This window comes from Galeopterus variegatus, unplaced genomic scaffold (assembly GCF_000696425.1).
Source record: "Galeopterus variegatus unplaced genomic scaffold, G_variegatus-3.0.2 Scaffold4729, whole genome shotgun sequence".
Classification (NCBI taxonomy): domain Eukaryota; kingdom Metazoa; phylum Chordata; class Mammalia; order Dermoptera; family Cynocephalidae; genus Galeopterus; species Galeopterus variegatus.
This window is the reverse complement of record NW_007730840.1, coordinates 146628-164458: the sequence shown is the minus strand read 5'-3', so window position 1 is coordinate 164458 and position 17831 is coordinate 146628. Positions and strand designations below refer to the sequence as shown.

General features: G+C 34.0%; 1 protein-coding gene across 3 annotated transcripts in view; it reads left to right on the top strand.

The window, feature by feature from the left end:
- The window catches only part of DCAF6 (DDB1 and CUL4 associated factor 6), a 126522-nt gene that overhangs the window by 13715 nt on the left and 94976 nt on the right, over window positions 1–17831 (top strand). For all 3 annotated transcript variants that reach the window (XM_008588228.1, XM_008588227.1, XM_008588229.1), the window contains exons 2-3: window positions 1536–1597; window positions 12131–12223. In XM_008588228.1, coding sequence (XP_008586450.1) covers window positions 1536–1597; window positions 12131–12223 — 155 coding nt within the window. The remainder of the gene's footprint in view (window positions 1–1535; window positions 1598–12130; window positions 12224–17831) is intronic.

Here is a 17831-nt window from a genome sequence, read left to right as displayed (position 1 = left end):
TAAATAGAGCTGCGATAAACGTGGGAGTGCATGTATCCCTTTGACATGATGATTTCCATTCCTTTGGGTATATACTGGATTGTCATATATACTGGATTGCTGTATTGGGTATATACTGGGTTGTGGGATTGCCAGATCGTATGCTAGTTCTATCTGTAGTTGTTGAGAAACCTTCATACTGTTTCCTGTAGTGGCTGTACTAATGTACAGTTCCATCAACAGTGTAGAAAGGTTCCCCTTTATCTGCATCTTTGCCATCATTTGTTATTCTCTGTCTTTTTGATAACAGCCAGCCTAACTGGGGTGAGATGGTATCTCAAAGTGGTTTTGGTTTTGTTTTGGGTTTTTTTGGTGGCTGGCTGGTATGGGGATCTGAACCCTTGACCTTGGTGTTATAACACGGTGCTCTGACTGAGCTAACCAGCCAGCCTTCAAAGTGGTTTTGATTTGCGTTTCCCTGATGCGTAGTGATGTTGAGCATTTTTTCATGTAGTTGGCCATTTGTATGTCTTCCTTTGAGAAATGTCTATGCAGCTCCTTTGCCCATTTTTTAATCAGATTATTTGGGTTTTTTTACTGTTAAATTGTACGAGTTCCTTGTATATTCTGAATATTAATCCCTCATTGGATTTATAGTTTGCAAATATTTCCTCCCATTCTGTAGGTTGTCTTTTCATTCTGTTGATTGTTTCCTTTACTGTGCATAAGCTTTATAGTTAGTTATAATCCCATTTATTTATTTTTGTTTGTTGTCTGTGCTCTTGGGGTCTTATTCATAAAGTCACTGCCCAGTCCTACATCCTGAAGTGTTTCCCCTATGTTTTCTTGTAACAGTTTTATAGTTTCTGGTCTTATATTTAATTCTTTAATCTAGTTTGAGTTGATTTTGGCATATGGTGAGAGGTACAGGTCTAGTTTCATTCTTCTACATATGGATATCCAGTTTTCGTAGAACCAGTTATTGACGAAGCTGTTCTTTCCCCAGTGTATATTTTTGGTGCTCTGTGGAGGATCAGTTCTGTCACCCTATTTAAAATTGAAGACCTTTCTCCTACCTCCAGCTCTGTTTTATCCCCCTTTTCCTGCTTTATTTTTTCATATAGTATTTTAATCAACTGACGTACTATTTATTGTCTTTCTCCTTTCACAGGAGGGCAGAGATCTTTTTCTGTTTTATTTTACTACTGTATTCTTACCTTCTAGAACATTACCTGGAACAGAGTGAGGTCTCAATAAATAAATTTGTTGAATGAATGAATGAATGAAGAAACATTTGTGTGTTTGCTGTGTTCCAGACACTATGTTAAGCCCTTTCTGTCCTTGAATCATTTAGTACTTAAAATAGCCACATGAGGAAACTAGGGCTTAGGAGGAGGTTAATTTGCCCAGTATCACTCAGTTTATAAATGGTGGAGATGAAATTAGAGCTTGAATCTACCTTATTATGCCAGGTCCTAGCCTCTTAACTTCACTGTTACACATTTCTCACCAATAAATTGGATGATATATTTAGTTCTTTCTTTCTTTTTAAACAGGAAGAAGAGAATTTATCCAAAGATTAAAACTTGAAGCAACCCTAAATGTGCATGATGGCTGTGTAAGTAATAGTTAATTCTAGAGTATGAAAGGCTTTAATACTGTTTAAATGTGTGATGAAATGCCCCACTCATCAGGGGTTGTGACTAACTATAATAAAATAGGAGAATAAAGTTTTACTTTAAAACATAAAAATATATTTTGAATTTAGAAAAGTGTATCCAAGATTTTTTAAAGTACAGATGAGTTTTTGTAATGTTATCAAATGACTTCCATCTCATTCTCTCTGCTGAAACTGCTTTTGTGAATGTCACTAGTGCCTTTGATATCTACAAATCTAGTGGTCACTTCTCAGATATTTTAGACATTGGTTGAACATGTCTTCTTTTTAGAAATACTTTTTCTCTTGGTTTTTGCTAACACCACACTCTCTTGGTTTTCTTCCTATCCTATTAGCTCATTGCATCTTGTTTGTTTTCTTGGCTGACTCCTCCACTTCTTGACTTTCAGAAGTTGGGTGCACAAAGACTGTCCTGGCACCTCCCACCCTCTTTTCTATCCAGTGCTAAGTGACCCAATCCAATCCTGTGGCTAAAACAAACAAAAAAACCCATGACTTCTACCTCTTCCCAGAACACCAGATTCATATCTCTAACTTTCTAAATGTTCCTGATTTTGCATGTCTAACGGGCACACCAAATATAACAGGTCCAAATCACAGTCTTTATAAAAATTTCAAACATACTTTTTATATAGTCATCACTTGGACTTAGCAGTCATCAAGATTTTGCCACATCTTTTTTTCTATTTTATTTACTTTTTCTCCCCCTCACCCCCCACTGAAATATTTTAAAGCGAATCCTAGATATCATATCATTTCAACCCCATGTGTAAACCTAAAAGCTGTGAGCTATTATCAGGAATTGTTGGATTTTGTCAACTGTCTTTTCTGCAGTTGTTGAAATGATTATATGATTTTTTTTAGTCTAATATTGTGAATTACATTAATTTTTGAGTGTTAAGCTAATCTTGCATTACAGAAATGAACCCCACTTGGTGATGATGTATTATTTTTTTTATATATATTGTTTTATTCAATTTGCTGAAATTTTGTTTTAGAATTTTTGCATATATATTCATTAAGGATATTGGTCTGTAGTTTTCTTTTTTTGTACCAATCAGTTGGTAAGTATTTTGACCTCTTCAATTTTCCAAAAAACTTTGAGCAGAATTGTTGTCATTTATTTTTTAAATGTTTGGCATAATTTACCAGTATAGCCATCTGGGGCTGGATTTTCTTTGTGGGAAATGTCTGAATACAGTTACATTTCTTTAATAAAAATACTACACTATTCAGGGTTTCTCTGTCTTAATTGAATTTTGTTTAATATGTGTGCTCTGAGGAGTTTATCTATTTTATAGAAATTGTTGAATTATTCACATAAAATTGTCCATAATATTTTGCTTATGTCTTTAAATATTTGTAGAATTTGTGGTGTATGATACTACCTCTCTCATTCCTGATATTGGTAATATGTACTATCTCCCCTCCCCCTTTTCTTCCTGATTAGTCTGTCCAGAGGCTTATTAATTTTGTCTTCTCAAAGGATCAGCCTCTGGTTTTATTAATTTTTTCCATTGTTTTCCGTTTCTTTGATTTCTGCTCTGATACTTATTATTTGAAATCTTCTGCAGCTTCTGGGTTTCATTTGCTCTTTCTTTTTTTTTTTAATAGTTTTTTTAATGTAAGCTGGGGTCATTGATGTGAGACTTTTATCTTTTCTAATATAGGTGTTTTGGTATTATAAATTTCCTTCTAAGTACTGGATACTTATTATTTGAAATCTTCTGCAGCTTCTGGGTTTCATTTGCTCTTTCTTTTTTTTTTAATAGTTTTTTGAATGTAAGCTGGGGTCATTGATGTGAGACTTTTATCTTTTCTAATATAGGTGTTTTGGTATTATAAATTTCCTTCTAAGTACTGCTTTAGCTGAGACCCATAAATTGAGATATGATGTGTTTTTATTTTTATTCTGTTCAAAATACTTTGTAATTTATTTTGTAATTTCTTTTTTACCATTTGTTATTTCTATGACCATCTATTACTTCATGGTTTTCAAACATAACTTTGTGTCAGTGATTTCTAATTTAATTCCATTTTGATCAGAGAACATACCTTCTATGATTTGTAGTCTTTTAAATATATTAAGATTTGTTTTGTGCCCAGAATATTGTCTGTATTGATAAATGTTTTCTGTGCAGTAACAAAGAATGTATATTTTGCCATTTTTTAGTTATTTTAGGCATGATGGTAAGTCTAGTCCTTGTTACTCCATCTTGACTGACAGTATAGGTCTGCTTTTTTCTTTTTAGTTTAAATATACTTTATGCTCTATAAAACTCACCCATTTGAAGTGTATAGTTTGGTGTTTTTAGTATATTTGTAAAGTTGTGCAGCCCTCACCACTATCTGATTCTAGTGTGTTTTCATCATCTTAAAAAGAATATTAATTATCAGTCACTTTCCATTCTCCTTCCACCTAGTAATTAGCAATCACTAATCTACTTTCTGTCTACGGATATGCCTGTTGTGGACAGTTCATATAAATAGTGTTATACAATATGTGGCCTTTAATGTCATGCTTTTTTCACTTAGTGTAATGTTTTCAAGGTATATCCATGTTGTAGCATGTATCAGTATTTCATTCCTTTTTATGACTGAATAAATATTTCATTGTACAGATATATTACATTTTGTTTATCTGTTCATCACTTGTTGGATATTTAGGTTGTTTCCACTTTTTGTCTATTAATAACTCGACTATTAATGTTTGTGTATAAGCTTTTATGTGATGTAAGTTTTCATTTCTCTTGACTATATTGTGGAATTGCTGGATTGTATGGTAAGTCTGTTTCACTTTTTGAGGAACTGTCAAACTGTTTTTCAAAGAGCTGTACTGTTTTACGTTCCTAACAATAATGTATAGGGTTGCAATTTCTCGGCATCCTTGCTTGTCAACTCTTGTTATTTTCTGTTCTGGGTTTTTTAGTATATTATTATAATCATCCTAATGGGTGTGAAATGGTAATTCATTGTGGTTATGGTTTTCATTTCTCTATGAGCATGTGCGTTTATGTTAATGATGTTTATGTGTGTATTAGTAATTCATATATATTCTTTAGAGAAATGTCCATTCAAATCCTTTACCTATTTTTTTTAATTGGGTTGTTTATTTTTTTGTTGTTGAGTTGTGTTTATATATTCTGGATACTCTAGACCCTTATCAGATATATGATTTGCAGCTATACATTCTGTGGGTTGTCTTTTTAGTTTCTTAGTAGTATCCTTTGGTTTACAAAAGTTTTTAATTTTAATGAAATTTAATTTCTCTTCATTTTGTTTGTTTGGGATTTTGGTGTCATATTTAAGAAACTGTGGCTTAATCAAAGGTCATGAAGATTTACACCTATATTTTCTTCTAAGAGTTTTATAGTTTTAGATCTTAAGTTTACATCTTTGATCTATTTTCAGTTAATTTTTGTATATGGCATGAAGTAGAGGTCCAACTTCATTGTTTTGCTTGTGGATATCTAGTAGTTCCAGCACCATTTGTTTTGAAAAAGGCTTTTCTTTCATTGAATCATCGTGCACCACTTGTCAAAAATCACTTGACTATAAGTGTATGAGTTTATTTCTGGACTTTCAGTGTCATTCCATAGATCATGTCTCTGTTTTTGCCAGTATGACACAGTCCTGATTAATGTAGCTTTGAAGTAAGTTTTTGTAATTTTTTTTTAGATGACTTGGTTTAAGTCTTTGGATACAAAGTGAATTATAATAGCAAATTTAAACAATAAACTTAATGATACAGACATTTCATTGTGAAATGTGAGAACATTATGTTTGCTAAATGGAAGTGGATATCATTTTTTTAAAGACTTTTTTTTGTTAAAGAAGTTTTAGATTCACAGCAAAATTGAGAGGAAGGTACAGAGATTTCCCATATACCCCCTGCTGATATACGTGCTTAGCCTCTCCCACTATCAACATCCCCCACCAGAGTGGTATATTTGTTACAATTTATGAACTTACATCGACACATCATAATCACCCAAAGTACACAGTTGACTACATTAGGGTTTACTCTTGGTTTTGGACATTCTATGGGTTTAGATACATATAATGATATGTATCCACCATTATAGTATCATACAGAGTTATTTCACTGCTTTAAAAATCCTCTGTGCTCTGTCTATTCATCCCTCCCCTCCCCAACCTCTGACAACCACTGGTCTTTTTAAAGTCTCCATAGTTTTGCCTTTTCCAGAATATCATATAGTTGGAATCACATAGAATGTAGCCTTTTCAGATTAGCTTCTTTCACTTAGTAATTTGCATTTACTCCATGTGTTTCTTTTTAGCACTGAATAATATGTTATTGTATGGCTGTACCACAATTTATCCATTCACCCACTGAACAACATGTTAATTGCTTCTAAGTTTTGGCCATTATGAATAAAGTTGTCATAAACATCGATATATAGGTTTTAGTGTGGACATATTTTCGGCTTCTTTGGGTAAGTACCAAGGAGCATGATTGCTGTATCATGTGGTTAGAGTATGTTTAGTTTAGTAAGAAATTGTTGGCTCTTTTCTAAAGTCCTTGTACTATGTTGCTTTCCCACCAGCAGTGAATGAGTGTTCCTGTTGCTCCATATCATCACCGGTATTTGGTGTTGTCAGTGTTCTGTATTTTTGGCCATTCTGATATATGTATAGTCTCCTTGTTTTAATTTACCTTTCCCTGATGACATGATATGATGGAGCATCTTTTCATATGCCTGTTTGCATATAGCGTGGCATACACATATGCTACATATCTTGTTTGGTGAGGTGTCCATTAAGGCCTTTGGCCCATTTTTTAATTGGGTTGTTTTCTTATTGTTGAGTTTTAAGAGCTCTTTGTATATTTTGAATAACAGTACTTTATCAGATGTGTCTTTTGCAAATATTTCCCCCCAGTCTGTGGCTTGTCTTCTCATTTTCTTGAAATTATCTTTTACAGGGCAGAAATTTTTAATTTTAAGCAAGTCCAGCTTATCAATTATTTCTTCCATGGATCATGCCTTTGGTGTTGTATCTAATAAGTCATTGTCATACCCAAGGTCATGTAAGTTTTTTCCTGCGTTATCTTCTAGGAGTTTTGTAGTTTTACATTTTACATTTAGGTTTGTGATCCATTTTGAATTTATTTTTGTGAAGGGTGTAAGGTCTACGTCTAGACCGATATTTTTTTCTTGTGGCTATCCAGTTATTCCAACCCCATTTGTTGAAAAGACTATCTCCGTTGTATTGTCTTTTCTTCTTTGTCAAAGATCAGTTACTGTATTTATGTGGGCTGTGAATTCTGTTCCATTGATCTATTTGTCTGTTCTTTTGCCAATACTGTACAGTCTTAATTACTGTAGTTTTACAGTAAGTCTTGCATTTGGATAGTGTCAGTTCTCCAACTTGGGAGTACTGTGTTGGCTATCCTGATTCTTTGGCTTCTATAAATTTTAGTATCAGTTTGTTGCTATCCACAAAATAACTTACTGGAATTGTGACTGAATCTATAGATTAAGTTGGAAGGAATTGACATCTTGAAAATATTGAATCTTCCTATCCATAAACAAAGTATAGCTCTCCATTTATTTAATTCTTTTTTGGTTTCTTTCACTAGAGTTTTGCAGTTTTCCTCATAAAGATCTTGTACACATTTTCTTAGGTTTATACCTAAGTATTACATTTTTTGGAGTGCAAATGTAAATGGTGCCATGTTTTTAATTTTATATTTTACTTGTTCATTGATGGTGTGCAGGAAAACAATGGACTTTTGTATATTAACCTTGTATCCTAAAATTTCTGTAATTACTTATTAGTTCCAGGAGTGTTTTTTTGTTTGTTTTATTTTCTTTATTCTTCTGGATTTTCTATATAAATGATCGATCTTGTCATCTGCAAACAAAGAAAGTTTTATTTATTCCTTCCCAATTTGCTTACCTTTTGTTTCCTTTTCTTGTTTTATTGCATTACGTAGGACTTCTAGTACAATGTTGAAAAGAAGTGGTGAGAGGGTAAATCCTTGCCTTGTTCTTGTTATTAGTGGGAAAGCTTCTAGATTCTCACTATTAAGTTTGATGTTAGCTATAGGCTTTTATTAAGCTGAGGAAGTCCTACTCTATTTCTACTCTACTGAGAGTTTTTAATTACAAATGAGTGTTAGATTTTGTCAAATGCTTTTTCTGCATCTGATAATGATTGTGTGATTTTTTTTCTTCTTTAGCCTGTTGATGTGATGGATTACATTAATTGATTTTTGAATGTTGAACAAGCCTTGCATACCTGGGATATATCCCACTTAGTTGTGGTATATAATTCTTTTTATACATTGTTGGATTCAATTTGCTAATATTCTGTTATGGATTTTTGCATCTATGTTCATGGGAGATATTGGTCTGTAGTTTTCTTGTAATATCTTTGTCTTGTTCTGGTATTAGACTAATGCTAGTTTCATAGAATGAGTTAGGAATTGTTTCCTCTACTTATATCTTCTGAAAGCGATTATAGAGAATTGGTATGATGTTTTTCTTAAATGTTTGTTAGACTTCACCAGTGAACTCATCTGTGTCTGTTGCTTCCTGTTTTGGAAGGTGGTTAATTATTGATTCAAATTTCCTTATTAGATATTGGCCTTTTCAGATAGTCTGTTTCCTCTTATGTGATTTTTGGCAGGTTGTGTCTTTCAAGGAATTGGTCTGTTTCATCTAGGTTATCAAATATGTCAGCATAGAGTTGTTCATAGCATTTCTGTATTATCCGTTAGTGTTCATGGGATATTTAAAGATGAACTTACTTTCATTTTTGATGCTAGTAACTTGTGTCTTCTTTCTTTTTTTCTTAGTAAGCGTGGCTAATCAATTTTATTGATCTTTTTAAAGAACCACTTTTCATTTAATCGATTTTCTTTATTTGTTTCCTGTTTTCAGTTTCATTGATTTTTGCACTAATTTTTGGATTTAACTTGCTTTTCTTTTTCTAGTTTTCTAAGGTGGGAACTTAAATTATTGATTTTAAACCTTTTTTAAGTGTCAGTTTTCCTGTAAGAATTTCTTTTTCTGCACCCCACAAATTTTGATTTGTTGTGTTTTGATTTTCATTTAGTTAAAAACATTTTATAATTTCCCTTGAGATTTTTTTCTCTGATTCTTGTGTTATTTCAAAGTGTGTTGTTTAACCCCCATGTATTTTGGGATTTTCCAGTTATCTTTCTGGTACTGATTTCTAGTTTAATTTTACTGTGGTCTGAGAACAGATGCTGTATGATTTCTGTTAAATTTGTTAAAGTGTGTTTTAAGGCTCAGAATGTGATCTTTCTTGGTAAATGTTCCATGTGAGCTTGAGAAGACTGTGTATTCTGCTGTTGTTGGATGAAGCAGTCTGTAAATATCAATTATATACAGAAAATTGATGGTGGTGTTCAGTTCAGCTGTGTCCTTACTGATTTTCTGCCTGCTGGATCTATTTCTGATACAGGGGTGTTGAAGTCTCCAGGTATGTTAGTGGATTCATCTATTTCTCCTTGCAGTTATATCAGTTTTTGCCTGATGTAGTTTGATGTACTGTTGTTACTATGCACATACATGTTATGGGATTGTTATGTCTTCTTGGAGAAATGACCTCATTCACCATTATGAAGTGGCTTTCTTTTTCCCTGATAACTTTCCTTGCTTTGAAGTCTGCTTCATCTGAAATTAATATAACTACTACTTTCTTTTGATGAGTGTTAGCATGGTATATTTTTCTCCATCCATTTACTTTTAATCTACATGTGTCTTTATATTTAATGTGGGTTTTTTGTAGACAACATATATTTGGGTCTTGTTTTTTGATCCATTCTCTCTGTTTTTTAATTGGTGCATTAGAACATTGATGTTCAGAGTGATTATTGATATAGTTGTATTAATATCTACTACATTTGTTACTGTTTTCTATTTGTAGCCCTTGTTCTTTGTTTCTGTTTTTGTCTCACACTGTTCTGTCTCTTGTGCTTTTAAGTGAGCATTCATATGATTTCATTTTCCCTCCTTCCTTAGTATTTATCAGTTATACTTCTTTTTAAAACTTTTTTAGTGGTTGCTCTAGAGTTTGCAATATAGGTATATAACTAATCAAAGTCCACTTTGTTTCAAATAATACTATACCATTTCGCAGGTAGTGTGAGTAAAAAACCATCCTAAATCCTCCCTCCTGTACCTTATATCATTGCTATCATTCATTTCACTTATTTATTAGCATACATAAACATATTTTAATATATTATGTGATATATACATAAGCATGCATAATCAAATATATTTTTGCTATTATTTTGAACAATAATAATCTTTTAGATCAATTAAGAATAAGTAAAATAAAAGTTTTTCTCTTAATCAAATATATTTTTGCTATTATTTTGAACAATAGTAATCTTTTAGATCAATTAAGAATAAGTAAAATAAAAGTTTTTCTCTTATCTTCACTTATTTCTCCTTCAGTGCTCTTCCTTTCTTTATGTAGATCCAAGTTTCTGACCTATATTATTTTTTAGTTCTCTAACGAACTTCTTTTAACATTTTTGCAAGGTTGGTCTACTGGCAACAAATTCTCCCAATGTTTGTCTGAGAAAAACTTTTATTTCTGATTCATTTTTGAAGGATAATTTTGCAGGGTACAGAATTTCAAGTTGGTGGGGTTTTTTTCCTCTCAGTGCTTTATTTCACTCCACTCTCTTCTTGCTTACATACTTTTTGAGTTGAATGTAACTCTCACCTTTATTTCTCTATAGGTAAGGTATCTATCTACCTTTGATTTTTTTTTTTTTTTTTAGTTTGAAAACGATATGCTTAGGTATACTTCTTTGGCTGTTTATCGTGCTTGGTGTTCTGTGAACTTCCTGGATTTGTGGTTTGATGTCTGTCATTAATTTGCAGAAATTCTCAGTTATTATGTTTCAAATATTTCTTCTTTTCTCTCTTCTCCTTCTTATATTCCTATTCAATGTAGGTTATACCTTTTGTAGTCTTCTCACAGTCCTTGGGTATTCTTTTTGTTTTTCAGTCTTTATTCTCTTTGCTTTTCAGTTTTGTAGGCTTCTAGTGATATATCCTCAAAGTCAGTGATTCTTTCCTCAACGTGTCCAGTCTACTAAGAAGCCCATTGAAGGCATCCTTTACTTCTTTTACAGCATTTTTTAATCTTTAATATTTCTTTTTTATTCTTTCGTAGAATTTTCATCTCTCTGCTTACATTGCTCATCTGTTTTTACGAAGGCATCCTTTACTTCTTTTACAGCATTTTTTAATCTTTAATATTTCTTTTTTATTCTTTCCTAGAATTTTCATCTCTCTGCTTACATTGCTCATCTGTTTTTACGTGCTGTTCACTTTTATCATTAGAGCCCTTAGTGTATTAATTATAGTTGTTTCAAATTTCCTGTCTGATAGTTCCAGCATCCCTGTGTTTGGTTCTGAAGCTAGCTGTCTTTTCAGATTGTTTTTTTTACCTTTTATTATGTCCTGTAATTTCTTCTTAATGGCTGGGCATGACATACTGGGTAAAGAAACTGGTTTAAATAGGTCTTTACTAAGTAAGTTGTAGGGGAAGAAGTATTCTGTAGTCCCATAGTTAGGACTCTGTGTCTTAGCGAGCCAATGTCTCTGGGCTATGACCTTCACAAAAGATTCTCAGTCCCCCTTATTGCCCTTGCTTCTTAAATGGGAAGGGCAGTAGAGTGAGCTGGAGTTGGGTATTTTCCTTCCCCTATATGGAAGGCTAGAGCTGGCTGGAGTTGGGTATTTGTTTTCCCCTAGGTTACTTGGGTTCTAATAAAACCCCAGTGGATTAGGCTGGAGTTAAATAGCTTCTCCTGAGGGCAGACCTTGTTGAGAAGAACAGAGTACACTAGTGAATTTCAAAATGGTTCCCTCACACTGCTGGGTACACTGGGGGATTTTTCTCTGAAATTTATTGTGAGAACCTGGTTGTGTCTCTGAAGTTAAAATTCACAAAAGTTTGCTCCCCTCCACCCAATGACTGGGTACCTCTGGAGTTAACAGTCAGACTCATCCTTTCCAAGCTTCCAGCAATTTGTCAGTTATAGTCCAGGTTTTCCTACCCTGGCACTGTTTCCCACAGAGGTTTCAGAACAGCTGGTGAGTCTCTGCCCTGGCAAGCCAAGACTCCCTTTATTTACCTGTCAGTCTCTCCAATCTTGGGGACAGCATTTTGTCCCATGTCCTCACCTCTTTTGAAGGATATAAGAGGAGTTGTTGATTTTGTATTCTTTTCAGCATTTTACTTGTTATGAGTTTGGAGTGGTGACTTCCAAGTTTCTTATATGTGGAACTTGAAACTGGTAGTCTGTTTTTTCAATGTGTAAACTGTTTAATACTTTTTATTGTAAATATGATGTTATTATTAGTGATATAAATTTTGTACCATCAGGTAAGTGAAAGATGACATACTTCTTTTTATGTTCAGTTTACTTACATGTCTTTTTTGCTTTCTTTTTAGGTTAATACAATCTGTTGGAATGACACTGGAGAATATATTTTATCTGGCTCAGATGATACCAAGTTAGTAATTAGTAATCCTTACAGCAGAAAGGTAAAGTGGTTTAAAAACTCTATAATTTAATGAGAGAAGAAAATCAAGAAGCTAGAGATGAAGAAATTGTAAACAGTCATGGAATGGACATTTGTAATAGAATATCCTCCTTATTTTGCTAAAGTTAATTGTATAATTTAGAAGTTATTCCATGTAGGTCCCTTGGTTTCCCTAGGGAAACATAAGATTTCATTTAGCCTTAGCTTTAGGAAATTAGAATATGCTTTATTTTATTCTAGTGGATGATACTTGCCGCAATTGAGATTATCTGAATTACATTGGGGGGAAAAAAGACAATGTGATTTTTTTTTTTCTTCATCATAAGGGTATCTCAGTAAATGAATAGTCTTACCACTGTGGTTTATCTATCTCTAGCGTGTTAGAAATAGCTTTTTAATTTTTACTATTTGTGAAGCTAGGGTTTCTCCACATTGGGTACTTTCTTTTGTATTTAAGAGCATGTTGAGGGCCGGCCCGGTGGCACACTGGATAAGTGCGCCGCTTGGGAGGTGCGGCAGCGCTCCCGCCCGAGGGTTCGGATCCCACATACAGACCGGTTCCCGCTCACTGGCTGAGCGAGGCGCGGGAGCAACACCGAGGGTTGCAATCCCGTTGCCGGTCCCCGGTCCGGTGCGGGGGCAACACTGAGGGTTGCGATCCACTGCCGGACACGGAAAAAGACAAAAAAAAAAAAAAAAGAGCATGTTGAGATGTAGGTATTCACAGCAGAATTAATGACATACATTATTTAAGTTTGATTACCGGTGTTCTAAAAGAGAGTTTTGAATCCCTGTGAGTCTTGTTCAGACTTGTGTATCATGACATTCTGTACATAACAACTTCATTTTATGAGCAGTCATGTTTAATTATTTTAATTTTAAACATTTAGAAGGAATATTAAAAGAATTAGAGGGGGGCCGACCCCGTGGCTCACTCAGGAGAGTGCGGCACTGGGAGCTCCGAGGCCGCAGGTTCGGATCCTATATAGGACTGGCCAGTGTGCTCACTGGCTGAGTGCAGTGTGGGCAGCACCAAGCCAAGGGTTATGATCCCCTTGCCGGTCACAAAAACAAAAACAAAACAAACAAAACAAAACAAAACCAAAAAAAGTATTAAAGGAAGATGTATTTTTTTATATTTAAAAATTTTGTAGAAGATAGTGAAAAAATAGTACTCTTATTTGATCACCTAGAATGAGCTTCTCTCAACTAGCCTATTTTATTATATTTACTTTCACCATTAGTTTTTAGTTTTTTGGGAATGATTACTTTTTAATAGGCTAATTTTATGTAGAAACAAAATACTGTCAGTTTCATTCTTTTTTCCCTAAAATATTGTGAACATTTTTTTATTGTACTGTTATCAAATTTTCTTATGGAGATAACATTATAACACAAAACTACTACTCTGTGCTAGGCATTACACTAGGTACAGTGATATAAAGTATTGTCATTAGGCACAGTATACTCCCCACCCAGTTGACTTTGATCTTGTCCACATGAGTATTGGAAAGTATACAATTAATTGTTAGTAAATAAATAATAATTATGTAATCTGATAGATACTATAGTAGTAGTATAGTTAAGCGTGAAAGTGGACGTGATATTGAGGACATAAAACTAGAAGTAGTCAGCTGTACTTGGACAAAAAGGATTTCTTAGAGGAGTAAGGTTGTTCCAAGTCATGTTTCCCAACAGTTTGCCTTATTCAGTTGGAGTTTTTAATCCCTAATTACTAAGGACAAAACATCCAGTTATATAACTCTTAGGGTCAGTGGGACCAGCCATATGAAAAAGTTTTCATGCACTCAGAACAAGTTCTTTATAAAGTGCTCTTGCCTTTGGCTCTGTTTTCTTTCCGCAGTCTATAGGAAAAGCATGTGTCATATATAATGTCTGAGTTAACTGAGAAAGTTACTTTTTTTACATGTAACATTAGTATATTATCTTAACATTTAAAACAGTTATTTATTTTAATACTAAGAATTATGTGACTAAAGCTACCAAGCTTCATTTTCTTATTTTCTTAAGAATTTGAAATTTAGTCTTTTAGAAAATTTAGTTGCATTTAGAACTTTTTTAGACACAGGCAACCAAACAACTGTCATGTGACTATGTCTGAAATACAGAGAAAATTTTAAATGGTTTTTAATTTAAAAATTAGCATAAACGAATAATCCTTCTCACCAGAAGATCAAGAAATATCTAAGAATTACATAATTTTGGAACTCTTGGGTAACTATTTTAATTATTGCTTCAAATAACAATCTTTATTTTATCTGTAGAATGTTTGGTCCATAAGAATGGTTACAGGGAAACTTACCTACTGAATGATAAAGCTATAAACAGCTGACTGAGTGTAATAAAAAGACATCCTTTACACTTTACCAGTTACAAAGAGAAACCTTCTGTTTTAGAAATATGGCTAAATAATTATTTTAAGATTTGAAAGATCTGAAACATTCAGGATAATTTAAAGTTCAAGTTAAGAAAAGAATATGTACATTTCCTGGCTGCCTCCCAACTCATATGATACATTTTTCTCTCCTGATTTTCTTAAATTTTCTATCTTAGGTCTTTTAACATCTATTCTTTTAACAATAATTCTGAAAATGTATCTTTAAAATGTTTCATTTTTTTTGCAGTAATAGCAACTGTATATTGGTGGTTGTATCAGTAAGGGCCCAGTCAGAAAAACCACACAGTAATTTCAACAGGGAAATTTTAATATAAAGAATTACTACCTGTAACAGGAGATTGGAGTAATAAGGGTTCAGCTACTAAAAAGTAAAGAGGACTCTAAAAAATACAGAAATAACAGATAGAATGAGTTTCCACTAACCTTACAACTGAGATAAACCACCCAAGGAAGAGGCACCCCAGTGCTGAGATCTAGACTTTATTTATTTATTTATTTATTTATTTATTTAGTCTTTTTTCGTGTCCGGCAACGGATCGCAACCCTCAGTGTCGTGCCCGTACCGGACCAGGACCGGCAACGGGATCGCAACTCGGTGCTGCACCCGCACCTCGCTCAGCCAGTGAGCGGGAACTGGTCTGTATGTGGGATCCGAACCCTCGGCGGGAGCACCGCCGCACTCCCAAGCGGTGCACTGTAGCAGTGCGCCACCGGGCCGGCCCTAGACTTTATTTAAGAGGATGTGCCATGGCTCACTGGATGGGAGAGAAGTTGCTGTGATGCCATTGGTAGTGGAACTTGCTGGAACATCTCCCTCTAGGGCACTGGGGAAGGTTGCTTAAAGGGAGGTGTTTCATCAGAATGCTACAAAATGTCCTGGGAGGTTGGGAGATGGTAATGTAGAAGAAGCTGCTGGCTCCTGGATACCGTACTATTCATTCAGGAGCTGGAACCTGAATGAAGCTGACCACCCTGTAGGACTGTGGTGCTATGATGCTGGAGAAGCTGACCATGCTAGAGGACCCTAGCACTGGAGAATCTGTGCACGTCACAGGAGTCTGCCAAGGGAGTACATCAGAAATAGGAAGCATGTTCCTTTTTCTTGCAACTTCTACTAAAAAAGCTTAACATTATGGCAACTGGCAAAGGAAAAAATATATAAAGGACCCAGTTCCATTGCCTGAGCTGTAAAAGTGAAGGGTAAATTTGGAGCTGAGAGGCAATAATTTGATAAGTGGCACAGTAGTTGTACCCCTGTCTACTTTTTGGTACTACTGCAGTGTGAGATTTACTTCATTAATATATAGGTCTTTGAATGGAGAAGAGTTCCATAACATTTTAAAAATTACATTATGATTAGTATAATTATATATATGAGGGTATTTCAAAAAGTTCATGGAAAAATAGAATTAAAAGATAGTACGAATTTTTTCATGAACTTTTTGAAGTACCCTCACATATAGATTTATTTGTTAAATGGATTTTGTTGTTATCTTGGTCAAGTTATTTAAACTTTCCTGAGCCATTTTCCTCATATATAAGTTAAGAAAGTCATAACTAATCTCTAAAATCCTTTCTAATATTAATGTTTTATACTTATGTTTCTCTTTATTCTTTAAAAATTTTTGTTTATTCATTTAGGTTATATAGTGATGTGTAAAGGGGCCTGGTTGGCTGCTTGAAGCTGGATCTTACAGGTTATAATTTCTTTTTAGACTCTCAGAATTTAATCTTTAGGCAGGTAATTTAAGAAACTGGATTTTATCAGTTTACAAGCAGTGGCTAGATTCTAGTGGAATGCTTCATGACATCCAATTCAATAAACTGGGATATTATATTGAGTTTTAATTAGGATCGTGTTCTGATTTTCATTGGCTCTTAGCTCCTGAGTTTATGTAGAGAGGAAGTATACTACTATTTTTATATTGGTGAGAACGTGGTAGATTGGCAGAACAGAGTCTTGTTTAATATTTTCTTTTTTTTCTTTTTGTCTTTTTTACTGACTGGTAACAGGATCGCAACCCTTGGTGTCGCGCCCGTATGGGGGGCCGGCAACGGGATCGCAACCCTCGGTGTTGCGCCCGTACCGCGCTCAGCCAGTGAGCGGGAACCGGTCTCCACATGGGATCCGAACCCTCGGCGGGAGTGCCGCTGCACTCCCAAGCGGCGCACTCTCCAGTGCGCCACCAGGCCGGCCCTTGTTTAATATTTTCAATCCTACAAAATAAATTCATGTTTTTCTTAGTTTTCCACATTTAAACAGTTGATATTTAAGTAAATGCTTATCATCCTTCAACCTATAAAATACCTGTTGAGAATCTTTTATTAATTTTATAATTTTATTTCAGTGATAGTTATATTTAATTGTTCTGACTTAGCAAATGGAAAACTTTATGTTTTCAAATCCTTCTTCTCTTGGGTTAGTAATTAGTAGAACAACCTTTTTCTTATAGAGAAAATTTCTTGGAATAATGTATATATGGAATGCCTTTTGATCATTACTATCAGAATTTTAACTGTTTTAATGTACAAAACAATCATCTGGGTCCCAAGGGAATGATTTTTAGAAGACCTTGTTTTTCTTTTATTTGCTGTTTTTTTAAGAAATGACGTTTATTTTGATGCATGGTTACTAATAGTATGTGTATATTTGAAAACGTGATTATTCTTCCTCATTTCTAGCTTGAGAAATGATTAATCATTTATACTTTTAATGATGGTAACTATAATGAGGTTTTATCTTTTTCACATAGTGGTTTTAATAGATGCAAATTTGCCATGATACAGGAATTTTTATTTTAAAGCACTGATGATTAATTACACAGGAAAATAAAATTTTGATCTTGTCAAAAAATGTTCTTATACTTCGACTCTATTTTTAGATCCTGTGAGTTCATGGGGATATTAATTTATTGCAAATAACATTTTTGAAATACTTTTTTATAGATTTAAGAGACTGGATATATTCCTTATTAATGTGATTATATTTTAAGTAAATATGGCATAGAGACCACCCACAATACACTGGCACCCTTAAAGGGCTACCCACTGAGGGCATAGATGAAAGAGGAGGAGCTATGCCTTCAGATGGCCTTGCAGTATCTTCTGTAAGATAAATTTCGAGTGTGTAGTATATTCAAGATTTTTCCTTTCCCGCTCACTGGCTGAGCACGGTGCAGGCGTGACACCG